Source organism: Hyperoodon ampullatus (genome assembly GCF_949752795.1).
Source record: "Hyperoodon ampullatus genome assembly, chromosome: X".
In the NCBI taxonomy this organism is placed as follows: Eukaryota; Metazoa; Chordata; class Mammalia; order Artiodactyla; family Ziphiidae; genus Hyperoodon; species Hyperoodon ampullatus.
In genome coordinates this window covers 91230067-91247706 of record NC_136913.1, presented here as the reverse complement: position 1 = coordinate 91247706, position 17640 = coordinate 91230067, and the positions used below count along the sequence as shown (strand labels likewise).

Below are 17640 nucleotides of genomic sequence, written 5' to 3'. Positions count from 1 at the left end.
TCCCTATCAAAATTCCAATGGCATTTTTCATAGAAATAGAACAAACCATCCTAAAATTTGTATGGAACTGTAAGACCTCAAATAGCCAAATCAATCTTGAGAAAGAAGAAAAGAGGTGGAGGCATCATGCTCCTAGATTTCAAAGTATATTATAAGGCTGTAGAAATCAAAACTGTATGGTACTGACAGAAAAACAGACACATAGATATCAATGGAACAGAATAGAGCACTCAGAAATAAACCCACATATAAATGGTCAATTAATCTACAACAAAGGAGCCAAGGCTATACAATGGGGAGAAGACAGTCTCTTCAATAAATAGTATTGTGAAAACTGTATAGTCACATGCAAAAGAATGAAACTGGACCATTATCTCACACCATACACAAAAATTAAGTCAAGCCATATTAAAGACTTAAATTTAAGACTGGCAACCATAAACTAGAAGAAACATAGATGGTAAGCTACTTCACATAGGTCTTGGTGATAATTTTGAATCTGACATCAAAAGTAAAAGCAACAAAAGCAAACAAACAAACAAAACCAAGTGGGACTACATAAAACTGAAAAACTTCTGCACAGCAAAGGAAACCATTAACAAAATGAAAAGGCAACCTACTGAATGAGAGAAAATATTTGTGAATCATATATCTGACAAGGGGTTAATATCTAAAATATATAAAGAATCCCTGCAACTCAAGAGCAAAAAAAATGCAATTAAGAATGGGCAGAAGATCTGAATACATATTTTTTCCAAAGAAGACATACAGATAGCCAACAGGTACATGAAAAATGCTCAACATCACTTATCATCAGAGAAATGAAAATCAAAATCATAATGAGATGGCACCTCACACTTGTTAGAATGTCTATTATCAAAAAGAAAACAAATAACAAGTGTTGGTGAGTATGTGGAGAAGAGGGAATACTTGTGACTTGTTGCTGGAAATCTAAATTCATGTAGCCACTATGTAAAAGAATATGGAGTTTCCTCAAAAAATTAAAAATAAAACTACCATGTGATCTAGCAATTCTACTTCTGGGTATTTATCTGAAGAAAACAAAAACATTAACTCAGAAAGATACATGAACCTATGTTCATAGCAGCATTATTTACAACATACATTAGCCAAAGTATGGAAACAACTTACATGTCCATCGATGGATGAATGGATAAAAAAATGTGACATACACACATATGTGTATATATATATATATATATATATGTATATATGTATATATGTATACACATATATATTATAATTCAGCAATAGAAAAGAATGAAATCTTACCATTTATGACAACATGGATGATCTTTGAGGGCATTAAGCTAAGTGAAAAATGTCAGATAGAAAAAGACAAACAGAATGACCATCATGAAAAAGTCTACAAACAATAAATGCTGCAGAGGGTGTGGATAAAAGGGAACCCTCCTACACTGTTGATGGGAATGTAAATTGGTAAAATCACTATGGAGAACAGTATGGAGGTTCCTTAAAAAACTAAAAATAGAACTACCATATGATCCAGCAATCCCACTCCTGGGCATATATCCATTGAAAGTCATAATTTGGAAAGATGTATACACCCCAATGTTCATTGCAGCACTATTTATTTACAATAGCCAAAACATGGAAGCAACCTAAATGTCCATCGACAGAGGAATGGATAAAGAAGATGTGGCACATATATAAAATGGAATATTACTCAGCCATAAAAGAGGATGAAATAATACTATTTACAGCAACATGTTGGACCTAGAGATTATCATAATAAGTGAAGTAACTCAGAGAGAGACAAATATCATATGATATAATTTATATGTGGAATTAAAAAAAATGATACAAATGAACTTATTTACAAAACAGAAACAGACTTAGAAAACAAATTTATGGTTACCAAAGAGGAAAGGTGGGGGAGAGGGATAAATTAGGAGTTTGGGATTAACATATACACACTACTATATATAAAATAGATAATCAACAAGGACTTACCGTGTAACACAGGGAACTCTACTCAATATTCTGTAGTAACCTATGTGAGAAAATAATCTGAAAAAGAATGGATATATGTATATGTATAACTGAATCACTGTGCTGTACACCTGAAGCTAACACAACATTGTAAATCAACTATATCTCAATATAAAATAAAAATTAAATTAAAAAAGAGAAAGACAAATACTGTATGATATCACTTATATGTGGAACATAAAAACAAAAACGAAACTTAAAATAAAACAAAACCAAAAACCCAAATTCATAGATACAGAGAACGGATTGGTGGTTGCCAACAGTGGTGGGTGAAGAGTGGGAAAAATGGGTAAAGGGGATCAAAAGTATAAACTTCAGTTATAAAATAAATAAATCATGGGGATGTAATGTACAGCATGGTGACTATAGTTAATACTCTATTTCATATTTTAAAGATGCTAAGAAAGTATGTCTCATCACAAGGAAAAATTTTTTTTGTAATTATGTAAGGTGACAGATTTTAACTAGACATTGTGGTGATCATTTCACAATGTATACGCTGAATCATTATGTTGTACACGTGAAACTAATATAATGTTATATGTCACTTAGACCTCAATTTAAAAAAAATATTTCTTTTAAAGAAGAAGAAAAAAAATGCTGAGTGGTCTAGACAAAGCTTCTGGGCCTTTTGATATATTCCCAGGTCCACAGGGAGGGGTGGACCTGCATCAGTCACAAGGGCTGACAACATAGAGACCCCAGCAAGGCAACCTCCCTGGATTTGGCCACAGTTTCTCTGGAGCAGGAGAGGGAGAAGGAGAAGAGAGTGGGTGAAGCAACTGACTAGTGTGGACAGCTGTTTCCTGGCTAGGACTCCTGAGGGCGTGCAGGGTGGGCCTGTTCAAGCAGAGACCAGGCTTCCCTGGAAGGGGGTGGCAACCAGAAGGCTGCAGCTGCTGTTGCTGCTGCAGTTTGCATTCTGTTATCCTGGCAACGGCTGCCATAAGGGCACTCTGAAGGACAGAGTTTGTAGTAACGCACCCCACACTGTGCCACTCTCCCTTTATTAGCTTTAGCTAGATTACCTCAGGTGGGATCTAATTAAGTTTCTAAGGTCTCTTTGGGGCTGCTGGACAAAGCAATCTTGAGGGGTACTACACTTTTTTTCTCTCTTGAAGTTTCAACAACTTGCTGACAGCAGGGTGTTTATTGGCACCAGGGACATAGAGTACAAGTTACTCAGCTTGCGCGACAGCACCCCCCCATCTCATTGTTGGAGAGCCCTAAACAGTAGCTAGGATATTGCTTCCCTAGCTTTCTTTGAACCCCTCTGTTGGATCACTTGTCTGACTAGCCAGGTGAGATCTGCCGGGGAGTCAGGCACTAAGGAGGACTAGAAATTGCCCTCAGAGCTGAAAATTTTATATAAAAATATGCTAACACCCTCTAAGAATGCCCCATGGCTTCCTCTAGCATTCCCCAAGACCCATATGCATGGCTGGCAAAGTGCCCCATGGGACTTTTAGACTCTTGCAAATAATCCACTAGCAACCATCTAATATGCCCTGCAGACTCCGCCAATACCTCCCAAAGGTACTCCGCAGGATCTTCAGGCTGTTTAATTTTCCAGGATAGCATTGTGGTTAATTCACCGCTTGGCTCTCTACACCAATTTGTCAGGAGCTCAGCTGAGCTGGAGAGAAAGCTGATCTGCCAGATGTCAGAGTAGTTGCTTAAGACAACAAACCAAAGTGAAAGTAACACTCAAGCCTTACTTAGATCACTTACTGCAATAAGATAAGCAAAAAACTAAACTGGGGAAAGTGCTGATTCCACTCTTTTCCATTTTGCCCATGGACCAGTACCAGCACAGGGTCAGATGGATGAACACAGACATGGGGGATGTCTCACTGCGGAAGAAGCCCTGAACAAAACGCTCCTGTGGTTTTACGGTCTGAGGAGCTGGAGAATAGGAGAGGGGGAAGAGCTAAGAGTGTAATGAGTACTTATTCAGAGAGGAGAAAAAGTGTCTTCAAGGTTCCTTCCCTCTCCATCCCCCACCCAAGGAGATTTCAGCAGATGCACCTGAGGAAGGCCTCTGCACCTGTTAAAAAGGCCCTCAAGTGGAGGCACCCAGGCTAGGAACGCAGCTATGTGTAAGAGCATGGCCAGCCAGGAGAGGCTGATTCCTTGACAGCGACGCCCTCCAGAGACTTCAATGCATTGGTTGTACAAGACATCTGGTGTAGGGAGAGCAATGTTCTCTTGTGAAGTCTGCCAGTTAAAGCCTTTGTAACTGCCTATGGTCAGGCCTGAAAATCACACATAAGTTTTTTTTTTTTTTTTTTTTTTTTTTTTTTTTTTTTTTTTTTTTTTGCGGTACGCGGGCCTCTCACTGTTGTGGCCTCTCCCGTTGCGGAGCACAGGCTCTGGATGCGCAGGCTCAGCGGCCATGGCTCACGGGCCCAGCCGCTCCGCGGCATATGGGATCCTCCCAGACCGGGGCACGAACCCGTATCCCCTGCATCAGCAGGCGGACTCCCAACCACTGCGCCACCAGGGAGGCCCCACACATAAGTTTTTAACTACGAGCCAGACTCTTCATTTTCATTATATTTTTTAGTGTTTTTTTTTTTTTAAGTGGATGCTCTAGGGCTCAACTTATACATCTTAACTTTTTTTTTTTTTTTTTTTTTTTTGCGGTACGCAGGCCTCTCACTGTTGTGGCCTCTCCCGTTGCAGAGCACAGGCTCCGAACGCACAGGCTCAGCGGCCATGGTTCACGGGCCCAGGTGCTCCGCGGCATGCGGGATCTTCCCGGACCGGGGCACGAACCCGTATCCCCTGCATCGGCAGGCGGACTCTCAACCACTGCACCACCAGGGAAGCCCACATCTTAACTTTTTAATATTAGCTTCAGATTTATACTAACTTAATTCCAGTTAGATATAGAAACACTGCTTTTATATAGCTATATTCAGTTTACCCTATTTTGTGGTATTATTGTTATACATGTTAGCTAATAAATGTTACAAACCCAAGAATACATTGTTATAACTATTACTTTATATAATTTTATGTTTCTTGAAGAATCTGAGAGAAGGAGAACAAGTACATGTTTATAGTTTTTGTTATATTAACCTTCTTATTTATCATAGCTGGTTCTCTTCAATTGTTCCTGTGAATTCAAGTTACCATCTGGAGTAATTTCCTTAGTCTAATACAGCTTTGCTCCTACCTTCCTCCATTGTGCTGTTTTTGCTAAATATATTACATTTCTATTTTTTATAAGCTCTACAATATATTATGTACACATTTTTAATACAATTGCCTTTTAAATCTGTTAAGAAAGGAAAGGAGAGTAAATATGCTTGTATACAGTCTTTTTATAATTACATAGTTACTGTTGCTCTTTGTGTGTGTGTGTGTGTGTGTGTGTGTGTGTGTATTCAAATTACAATCTGGGGTCACCCATTGTCAGCCTGAAGCATTTCCTTTAGTATTTATTGTACATTGAATCTGTAGATTGCTTTGGGTAGTAGAGTCATTTTCACAATGTTGATTCTTCCAATCCAAGAACATGGTATATCTCTCCATCTATTTGTATCATATTTAATTTCTTTCATCAGTGTCTTATAATTTTCTGCATACAGGTCTTTTGTCTCCTTAGGTAGGTTGATTCCTAGCTATTTTATTCTTTTTGTTGCAATGGTAAATGGGAGTGTTTTCTTAATTTCACTTTCAGATTTTTCATCATTAGTGTATAGGAATGCAAGAGATTTCTGTGCATTAATTTTGTATCCTGCTACTTTACCAAATTCATTGATTAGCTCTAGTAGTTTTCTGGTAGCATCTTTAGGATTCTCTATGTATAGTATCATGTCATCTGCAAACAGTGACAGCTTTACTTCCTCTTTTCCAATTTGGATTCCTTTTATTTCTTTTTCTTCTCTGATTGCTGGGGCTAAAACTTCCAAGACTATGTTGAATAATAGTGGTGAGAGTGGGCAACCTTGTCTTGTTCCTGATCTTAGTGGAAATGCTTTTAGTTTTTCACCATTGAGGACGATGTTGGCTGTGGGTTTGTCATATATGGCCTTTATTATATTGAGGAAAGTTCCCTCGACCGCAGGTGTGTTAGCAACAAATTCTTTAAGCTTTTCTTTGTCTGGAATGTGTTTATTTCACCTTCATTCTTGAAAGATCACTTTGCTTGATATAGGATTATTGGTTGACAGTTTTTTTCTTTGAGCACTGTATTTTGGCCTCCATTGTCTCTGTCTCTCTCTCTTTTTTTTTAAATTGAAGTATAGTTGACATACAAAATTATGTGTTTCAGTTGTATGACATAGTGATTCAACATTTATACACATTACGAATTAAAAACCACAAGTGTAGCAAACATCTGTCATTGCAATATTATTGACAATTATTGTTATGGTAACTTATAATAATAAGTTATTGCAATATTATTGACAATATTCCCTATGCTGTATATTATATATCTGAGACATTTATTTTATAACTGAAAGTTTGTACCTCTGAATCTCCTTCACCTATTTTTCCCAATCCCCCACCACTCTCCCCTCCGGTGACCAACAGTTTGTTCTCTGTATCTATGAGTCTGTTTGTTTATTTATTTATAAAATATTCCACATATGGGTGAGATCATACCGTATTTGTCTTTTCTGACTTATTTCACTTAACATAATATCCTCAGCGACCATCCATCTTGTTGCAAATGGAAAGATTTCATTCCTTTTTTATGGCTGAGTAATATGCCATTGTGTGTGTGTGTGTGTGTGTGTGTGTGTATATATATATATATATATATATATACACACACACATACCACATATTTATCCATTCATCTATCGATGGATACTTAGGTTGCTTCCATATCTTGGCTATTGTAAATAATGCTGCAAGGAACACTGGTGTGCATGTATCTTTCAAATTAGTGGGGGTTTTCTTTTTCTTTTTTTTTTAAATAAATACCCAGAGGTGGAATTGCTGGATTGTATGGTAGTTCTATTTTTAGTTTTTTGAGGAATCTCCATATTGTTTTCCACAGTGGCTCCACCAATTTACATTCCCACCAACAGTGCATGAAGGTTCCTTTTCTCCATATCCTCACCAACACTTTTTTGCTGTCTTTTTAAAAATTTTTATTGGAGTATAGTTGATTTACAATGTTGTGTTAGTTTCAGGTGTACAGCAATTTGAATCAGTAATGCACATACATATATCCACTCTCTTTAAGATTCTTTTGTTTTTGTTGTCTTTTTGATAATAGATATTCTGATAGGTGTGTGGTAATATCTCATTATAGTTTTGAGTTGCATTTCCCTGATGATTAAGGGTATTGAGCAGCTTTCATGTATCTGTTGGCCATCTGGATGTCTTCCTTGGAAAAATGTCTATTCAATTTCTCTGCCCAATTTTATTCAGATTTTTTAATATATATTGAGTTGTGTGAGTTTATTATATATTTTAGATGTTAACCCCTCACTGGATATACTATTTGCAAATATCTTCTCCAATTCAGTAGGTTGCCTTTTGCTTTTGTTGATGGTTTCCTTTACTGTGCAAAAACTTTTTAGTTTGATGTAGTACCATTTAGTTATTTTTGCTTTTGTTTCCTTTTCCTGAAGAGACTGAACCAAAAAATGTCAATCTGACTGATGTCAAAGAGTGTACTGCCTATGTTTTCTTCTAGGAATTTTATGGTTTCAGGTCTTACATTTATGTTTTTAAACCACTTTGAGGTTATTTGTGTAGATACTATAAGAAAGTGGTCCAGTTTCATTCTTTTGCATGTGGCTGTTCAGTTTTCCCAACACTATTTATTGAAGACACTGTCTTTTTCCCACTGTATATATATTCTTGGTTCCTCTGTTATAAATTAATCAACCATACAAGGATAGGTTTATTTCTGGGCTCTCTATTCTCTTCCATTGATATCTATGTGTCTGTTTTTGTGGCAGTGTCATATAGTTTTGATTACTATAACTTTGTAGTATAGCTTGAAATCATGGAGTGTGATACCTCCAGCTTTGTTCTTCTTTTTCAAGATTGCTTTGGCTATTAAGGGTCTTTTGTGCTTTGTACAAATGTTAAGATTATTTGTTCCAGTTCTGTGAAAAAAATTTTGATGAAATTATGAAACTTTGAAATTGATTATCTGGTATAGTAGGGGTAAAGGCAGTTGAAAACCCTATAAGGGGAATATCAAATGAAATGACACAGTAATTAAGTGGTCCTCTGAATTATAAGGGAGATATGTATTTTTAGATTTGTTTGAGTTTACTGATATGGCTGCACCTCCTAGAGATTCTGTACTCAATGTGCTAGCTCCAGCAGCTTTACACGAGAACAAAATAATTATTTTAAATATAAGAACTACCATACGACCCAGCAATCCCACTACTGGAAATATACCCTGAGAAAACCATAATTCAAAAGGAGTCATGTACCAAAATGTTCATTGCAGCTCTATTTACAATAGCCAGGACATGGAAGCAACCTAAGTGTCCATCAACAGATGAATGGATAAAGAAGATGTGGCACATATATACAATGGAATATTACTCAGCCATAAAAAGGAATGAAACGGAGTGATTTATAGTGAGGTCGATGGACCTAGAGACTGTCATACAGAGTGAAATAAGTCAGAAAGAGAAAAACAAATACCGTATGCTAACACATATATATGGGATCTAAAAAAAAAGAAAAGAAAAGAAAATGGTCCGAAGAACCTAGGGGCAAGACGGGAATAAAGATGTAGACCTAGTAGAGAATGGACTTGAGGATATGGGGAGGGGGAAGGGTAAGCTGGGACAAAGTGAGAGAGTGGCATGGGCATATATACACTACCAAACGTAAAATAGATAGCTAATGGGAAGCAGCCGCATAGCACAGAGAGATCAGCTCGGTGCTTTGTGACCACCTAGAAGGGTGGGATAGGGATGGTGGGAGGGAGGGAGATGGAAGAGGTAAGAGATCTGGCGATATATGTATATGTATAGCTGATTCACTTTGTTATAAAGCAGAAACTGACACACCATTGTAAAGCAATTACACTCTAATAAAGACCTTTTTCAAAAAAAAATTAGAGAATATAAGTTTTAGAGAAGATCTTACACATTAACAATCAATCCATCAATTTCATCTTAGGGAGAATGTGTTTCCAGAAAGGAGAACTGAACAGTAGTCTGGAATGGGAGGGAGGTGGAGTACAGGGACTGTGGAGACTTGGGGTGGGGGAAGAGAATCAAGATAGTAGATGAAGGGGAAGAGAATTAACAGTTTCTGGATCCCTGCTACATGCCAGGTACTATATAGTAGCTATATATATACCACCTCTAAATTTTACTTGATACTCCTGATAACCACATGATGTGGGGATTGTTATCATTCTACTCTAGAAGAGAGGAAACTTAAGTTCAGGGATGTTAAGTAACTTGCCCCAAATTACACAGTTCTTACATAGCAAAGGCATGACAAGAGCATAGGACTCCAGAGCACGGAACAGGGGAGTCTTGGGTGGGGGGGGGGGGGCGGAGGGCTGCCCTTCTTATTTGTCAGCAACAGATCTTGCAGTTGCTACCTGCTAGCAAAGCTCAGCTGAATCATACACAGCAGAAAATAAGCTGTGCCATTGTCTGACTATGCCGCCAGAGGGCACAACTTTGGAAGTTTTCTTTCTAGATAGTCTGCCTGTTTTGTCTGAAGCAAATACTTATAACTGAGAGAGCAGACTGTGTGTTGTATACCAAGAGTGAGTATGGACTGACTTCAGTGTTGGGAGATCTGAGCTTTCCATTGCCTTGCTGCAGGACAAATACACCCATGGCCATCTTATATGTGAGATGTGCCCTCTCCTGTTTGGTTTGGGCAGTGGGTGTCAGGTAGTTGGAAAGATCCCTTGGGTTCAGGACTGATAACAGCAGTGGGATTTTGAAATCCCATTATTAAGTGTGGTCATTTCCACACAGTAGGAGCTCTGTCTATGTTTGCTTGAGAAGAAACAATGTCACAGTACAATCACCCTCTATGTAGTCACTGCTTTGTCAAAATCCCCCAGTGGCTTTCTAATGTCCTCAAGTTAAAGTTTGCACTATTTAACCTGGTTTCCAAGTCCTACCATAGACTGTGATCTAAGCTTATCTCAAACTAGCTCCCATTTCCTCAACATTCACCCCAATCTTAACATACACATATGCTTAATGTAGCCCTGAAGAAGTGAGTGTCTGGAATTAGATGCTTCACATCACGCCCGGCACATGGTAAGTACTCAATAAGCAGGCGTTTCTACTACTACTACTACTAGACCTAGAAATTGGCAGAGGCAAGGTCGAACTCAGGTCTCCTGACTGAGTCCAGTGCTCTTTGCTCCCACTGCTTCTTTGCAGCACACAGTTCAGTACATAGTGAATACCAAACAATGAAATCTTTGATTCCACACTCCTTGGCTCCTTCTGTGTTCTCTTCTGGGGTCCTGTGGCACAGGCAATGGCACAGGTGATTTTAGTGACCAGAGGACAGGACTGTTTTCCGCCTGAGCAGACATAGATGTGTACAGCATCAGAAGTCTAGCGTTGGAAGCTACCTTTGACATCATCTCCTACAAGCCAATGCATAAGTAATTTCTACAGCACCCATTAAAAGAGATTCACCCAGCCTCTGCCTGTGTATATTTTTCCCTCAAAAGGCTGCTGATCCCAGCACTGTTTGGCTGTGATGGAGAAAATAATCTTTGCCCTGCTGCCTTTTGGCATGTTTGCCCTTGGTTCTCACCCTGCCTGGTGAAAAGACACATTCCCTAGCATGAACATGGGTCCTGCCTGCTCTGACAATATTCTTCCTCTCTTGTTATAGATGAAGGATGTGGCAGCAAAGCAATCATTCAAAGTTCCATCCTTATCATTTTTCACTTTGTTCTTTTTGGCCTTGGTTTTGTACACCAGCTTTGAAACTATCACCCCAGGGCTAATGCCTGGCGTTAATGAGTAACTAAGAACACTCTACTTTTGCAATACAGGGTATGTTATAAAAATGGAAAGATTTTGCTTTCTGAGAGATGCAAGTGGCTTCTTGGGCATGTGCTGTAAGTACTTTTTTTCTCTTTTGGAACCTTGAACATCTCTATCAACAAGTCAGAATCCCAAATAACCATGAGCTCCAAATTCTTAACTCTAGAGGCCAAGGTCTAAGTGTGATCATCTGATAATTGACCTCTTACCAGCCTCTGTGACTTTTTCAGAAAAAGGACTTTGGCGACAATGTGGAGATTGGATAGAAGGGTAGAAGCATGGGGATTGGAGTGGGAGAAATTGAAAGTCGTGTGACCTGCTAGGAGCTGGTGAAGTAGTTCAGTCCATGAACTGAGGCAATGAGAGTAGAAAGGAAGAGAAAGGAACAGTTTTGAGAGGTATTTAGAAAGTAGTACTCATAAGGCATCATGACTCATTAGATGTGGGGAATGAGATTGAGTAAACTCCTAGGATGACTCCCAGGTTTCTGGCATGGGAGCCTCAATAGACAGTGATGTGGAATGAAGATGAAGGAGCAGCCTTGAGGGTGAAAAATATGATGTGTTTACTTTAGGAAACTGAGATTTCCAAATTGAAACTGAGGTATGTGTGGAACATTCTGGCGGCTATATGCAGTAGGCAGCTGGACAAATGGCTGGGAACACAGGAGTATACTCTGCAATACAGTATGTAGTTTCGTGCAATGGCAGTTTAGTTCCTGGAAGTGGATGAGATCACTCAGGAAGAGAATGGAGGGCTATCTCTTCCTTCCTATCACTCATGTCCATAGTCACTGGATTCCACACCTGACTCCCTTTCTCTGCTGCCTCGTACTCATCCAGGCTCGGAGAATCTTACACTATATTTTCTGGCTTCTGCTCTAATAATTTAAAAAAACCTGAATGAGTTTAAGTATAATAGTGATAAGATGTCTTGCAACTTAAATATGACTCTTTAGATGATACTGATGGTGAAAGAGATCTGAAATGCAAAAGCTATACTTTAATCTTCCTGTTGTTTAGAAATATTCCTGTGACTTCCATATGTCGCATGAATGCATTAATTTCAGGTCATGACCTTGTACATGGCTCCATAAACTACCTCCCTTCCATTCCAATTAAACATATCTTGTGAAAATTATTCTCCTTTTGTCTTTTATCCAAAGAAAAGTACAGGTATTCTCTCATCTCATCTCTCATAGATTTTACCTTAAGAAAAACACCAAATTAAAAAAAAAATTAAAATTCTTATCTATAAAAAATAATGTAAGCAGAGAGAGTGCTACTTTTATCTAAAGAGTCTTCCTTCTCCAAAAGGTTGCCTCTGGTTCAAATAAAAAGTAATTCAATTTCCGTAAATTTGATTTATTCCCAGAGTTTTCATATGTCACTATTACATCTGAATGACAGTCCTTGCCATTATTTCTGTGGCCCAAGGAGGCCACCTATTTCCTGCTCCTATTAGATGTGCCATCAGTTTTTCAGGTGAGAAAGGCCTCCCCACAAGCCCTAGTGAGCACACCAGTAAATATTTTCTACAGTTTTACTAATCACAATGGGTGAATATTATGTGTTTCTGGTTCAGAGTTTTCATCCACCTAAGATCCCCAATGGTTTTCTCACCTCATCTCTTATAGATTACCCTCCTTCCAAAATGCCACTGTTCTTCTATCTGGTTCTCTTGGTACTTGGGCTTCATTGTGCACCACCTAACAGCTGTGAAGGCAAAATAACCTCCTGCCTTTCCCCCCAACAAAATGCCACTCTCTATAAGATGTCATCTATCAATGCTGACTTTGCATTCAACCTGTACCGGAGGTTCACCATGGAGACTCCAGATCAGAATATCTTCTTTTCCCCTGTGAGCATCTCTGCAGCTTTGGCCATGCTCTCCAATGGGGCCTGCTCCAGCACCCAAACTCAAATCCTGGAAAGCTTGGGGTTCAACCTTACAGACACCCCAATGGCAGAGATCCAGCAGGGCTTCCAGTACCTGATCTGTTCACTGAATTTTCCAAAGAAGGAGCTGGAATTACAGATGGGAAATGCCCTTTTCATTGGGAAGCAGCTGAAACCACTGGCAAATTTCTTGGATGATGTCAACAACCTTTATGAGACTGAAGTCTTTTCTACAAACTTCTCCAATGTTTCTGCAGCCCAGCAGGAGATCAATAGTCACGTGGAGAGGAAAACCAAAGGGAAAATTGTGGGCCTCATCCAAGACCTCAAACCAAATACCATTATGGTTCTGGTGAACTATATTTGCTTTAAAGGTAAGGTTCTAAGATGTCCATTTCTAGTTCAGTGTTCCAATAATTTCATGGGGCACTTGGGGAAGCTCGTGGTGTCTTCTCACTGGCATCAGTAGGTGTCCCTCATACTACAGTGACCTGCTTCATTGGACATAGCTGTGTGTAGTTTTGGATCTTCCAGGAGGGACACACAGCTCGTGGATGAGCCCAGGAAATTTCTAGGGAGAGGGAACTTTCAGAGAGGTTAGTTACAATGGTATGAACACCTTGCTCACATCTAGCTACAGAATCATGGTTTCCAAAAGATTTGATGAGGTGAGACAAGCTTGCACTTGGCAGGTAAACAGAATTAGTTTTAAACCTTAAAGTGACCCTCACTTGCTGTTCATTCTTGGGCATGTTACATAAAGACCTCTGTCATGTACTATGTACCCACTATATACTAAGCACCATGCTACATGTGTGGTTTACACACATTGTCTCATCTAATCTTCACAAGTGCCCAGGTTCACACAGTTAATAAGTTTCAGAGCTGGTATTCCCACCCAGGTTTGTCTGATTCTAAAGCTGGTGCTTGTAACAACAAGAATCATGTGACTCTTTCCTGAAGGTGCTGTGCCCAAATGATTTCTGCTGGTTCTACAGCACATGTCAGCCATGTTTGGTGGAGGAGTGAACGATTCTTGGCCACAAATCACACACTTGTAGACGGATAAAACGGCAGAACAGATCTGTTGTCTCATTTCACCCTGTGTGTTGGATGTGCTTATGCCTTTTTACGGAAGAGGAAACTGTGGCTCTGATGGGTTTAGTGTAAGTATAGTGGTTCTGAACACAGATGGAACATCTGTTGAACATGGAGTCTAACAACCCTGGGTGTGACTCCTGGATCTGCCACCAGCTACCTGGGAGAACATGTAAAGTCACATTCTCTCCCTGATCCTCAGTTACTCATTTGTAAAACTGGTTGACAGAAGGTACCTACCTCTGTGGTGGTATTAATTACTAGATTAGATGACTGATAGAGAAGTTCATATTGGCACAAATACTGGTTTTAAACAAACAACTCTCTTCTCTTTGTATTTTAAGCCCAGTGGGCAAATCCTTTTGATCCATCCAAGACAGAAGAGGGTTCCAGTTTCTTAGTGGACAAGACCACAACAGTGCAAGTGCCCATGATGCACCAGATTGAACAATACTATCACCTGGTGGATACAGAGCTGAACTGCACAGTGCTGCAAATGGACTACAGCAAGAATGCTCTGGCACTCTTTGTCCTTCCCAAGGAGGGCCAGACTGAGTGGGTGGAAGGGGCCATGTCATCTAAAACACTGAAGAAGTGGAACCGCTTACTGCGGAAGGGGTAAACATCTTAGATGATGTGAGAAGCGGAGGGTGGGCATAATGGCACGGAGACCGAATTCAGCAGAAACCCAGAGGCAGGAGAATCACTCTGAACCACTTAAGAGCTGTGTGTTGATCACTACAGTATAGTGAGGACGTACTCTTTGCCAGTCCCTTTGCTGGGCACTTTACATACTTTATTTCACCTAAGCACATCAACAAACCTGCAAAGGGGATAGTATTACAGGCATTTTTCAAATGAAGAAATCAGGACTAGAAAAATAAAATGAACTATCCAAAGTCAGCCAGCTAGTAAATTGGTGCCTTCCCAGAGTCCAAGTGGAGCTTGGGGGATGAGTAGGATATTGATAGATATTTCATACTGAGCTGGAAGTGCTAGATGGAAAACCATGAAATTCCCCCTGGTACTACCCATTGACATTCATGCCACTGGCTTCCCAAACTTCATGAACACCCCCAGAGATTATAAGTGGGTCACATCTTCCAACTTCCATTGTTGCAGTCCCAAATGGGCTGAACCAGAGAGCATTCCTTCCAGGATAACTTCTGAGGTTTTGGTGCCATGTGTTGACCTGCATAGTAGTGGTTGTCAATACCTAGGGGAGGAGCAGCGCCCAATACAATAACATGGAGACAGAGAGGGAGGGAATCATGAGCTTGGTGTGCTGATAGCCATATGTCCCCTTCCCCTTTCTCCACAGGTGGATTGACTTGTTTGTTCCAAAGTTTTCCATTTCTGCCACATATGACCTTGGAGCCATCCTTTCGAAGATGGGCATCCAGGATGCCTTTGCTGACACTGCTGATTTTTCTGGACTCACAAAGGACAATGGTCTTAAACTTTCCAACGTAAGTTGGTAGATTAGAGTCCTTTAATATCCTTTAGATGTAAGAGCCATTGAGAGTCAGTTAATTCAACTCTCTCAGTTTATCAGTGATGATTCTGAAGCCTGTAGAGGCAGAATGACTTCTCCTGAGCCAGGTTTACTCCAGGGCCATTCTCATTACCCCCAAACAAGTCATTGTAACAGTTACTTCAATCCTTGACCTTCACGTCCTAAATGATTCTGATAGAAGAACTTAATCATCAGAATTGACTCTGATGTGATACAGTTCTTGAGGAGGTGGCAGGGGCAGGGTAAAGCTTAATAAGTGACTTCTAGAGGCAGAAAGCCATGGAAAGAGTGGTGGTTCCTTGACAGCTAGCTCTAAAATCACGAGAGTCATTAACTACACTTAGACAAGTGTCCTTCATATTCAAGCACCATCAACACAATACAGTAAAGGGGTGGCCCCATCCTTCCTTCTTCTTCCCTGCTTCTAAACTGTTCCAAAGATGTTTCCTGTTTCTTCAGGGGATCAGCAGTGTTTATTCTCCCCCCCCTCCACAGGCTGCCCACAAGGCTGTGCTGCACATTGGTGAAAAGGGAACTGAAGCTGTCCCTGAAGTCAGATTTCTGAATCAGCCTGAAATAACTCTTCCTCATCCTATCATCCAGTTTGATAGATCCTTCCTGTTGTTGATATTGGAGAAAAACACCAGGAGTATTCTCTTTCTAGGGAAAATTGTGGACCCAACAGAAGTGTAGTTGGGAAAGAAGTTGTTGGCTAATTGCATGTGCTTATTGCAATGAGAAATAAATAAATAGTATAGCCTGATGTGATTGATGTGGGCTTGGATGTGCTTTCCTTTGTACAGGGGTGGAGGCTGGACCCTAGCCGAACTGCATTGGGTGTGAAAGAGGCCACTCTTATGTTCAGATAGTCAATGAGTGACTCATTACCCAAAGCATAAGAAGGCCCCATGTCAATGCATTCCTCTTTGTCAGAACCCCAGTTAGTTAGCTCCCAGTTCGTTAGCTCCAAGGAATTTTACTGGGCTGACACATGCTCTGTCTTCTGCCCTCTTGGAGAATAGTTGAAATGCAGGTCAGGTCCTCCTAACCCATTATTTTCATAATAAGTACAATGAATATTAAGCAACATAAATGCAGTAGATTATGTATGAACTTCTCAACCTCCTTCCTCCCACCCCATCAAAATTGTTCTCTGTGTTCTTGCCAGAACTGCCATTCGTGGGTTGTAAAAAGGTGTTTTCACTACAGGGCTGAGTCACAGACTGGGAGCTACTGCTAGGGATGTCGCTTTTGTGATCTAACAAGCATGGGACAAAAAAGCAAGAGAGAGAGAGATGAACTTCACTGTACAAGCCCACCTTGCCCCTAAAAAAATTCCTTATTGATAGGCTATAAGCTGGCAGTGGAGAAGGAAAGTGATTTATTCATATTATATCTCATGGCCTTTCCTTTTCTGTATTCTAATCAGACTCCTTTCCAAATGTTGTACCCCAGTCCCACTTGCTCAAGTATAAATCTCCTGGTTAGTTTCACTGAAGTTTGATACCTCCCTATCCTCAGATCCTTCAGCAATTTTCCCTTGTCTGTTCATGCCCTTCTACCCCCATCCACCAAATTAGACTTCATCTCAGACAATACATATTCAAATCTCCAATATTAGAATTCAGTACAGGTAAATAGTGCAATGACTGTTAATGATGTACTGTCTGAAACTCTAGCCCTAAGTCGAAACTCTTCAGTGACAGGGAAATAATAACAAATGCATAAGTGCTTTTGCAGATATTGTGCTTCCAGATTGAACTAAATATATATGTTTAGAAAAGTATGTAGCCCACAAACATTCTAGTGTTTCATTAGACAATTTGCATGGAGGTTTGCTTACTCCTGGTATAGTTTGCATTTTGATTTTATGGATAATAAACTGGAAGCCCAGGGAGGGAAAGTGATTTATAGCACAGAAAAGTCATCACTAACATGCAGTTTGGTTTCACTGAAGTTACAATACAATCCTGGCTCTGCTACTTATACTGTTTTGTGATCTTGGACAAGGTACTTAAACCTTGCACCTTGTTTTCCTCATCTGTAAAATGGGAACACTAATAATATTCATGTCAGCAGGATTTTGTGAGCATTCCTTGCTACAGAATATGTAATG

The 17640-nt window shown here is 39.8% G+C and overlaps 1 protein-coding gene across 1 annotated transcript; it reads left to right on the top strand.

The window, feature by feature from the left end:
* Window positions 1-11034: 11034 nt before the first annotated feature.
* SERPINA7 (serpin family A member 7) lies at window positions 11035-16217 on the top strand (the record flags this gene model as incomplete). Its single annotated transcript, XM_079727172.1, has 5 exons — window positions 11035-11086; window positions 12649-13284; window positions 14353-14626; window positions 15330-15477; window positions 16020-16217. 5 exons carry the CDS (start codon window positions 11035-11037, stop codon window positions 16215-16217), a joined length of 1308 nt encoding a protein of 435 aa, XP_079583298.1.
* Between the last annotated feature and the right edge of the window lie 1423 nt (window positions 16218-17640).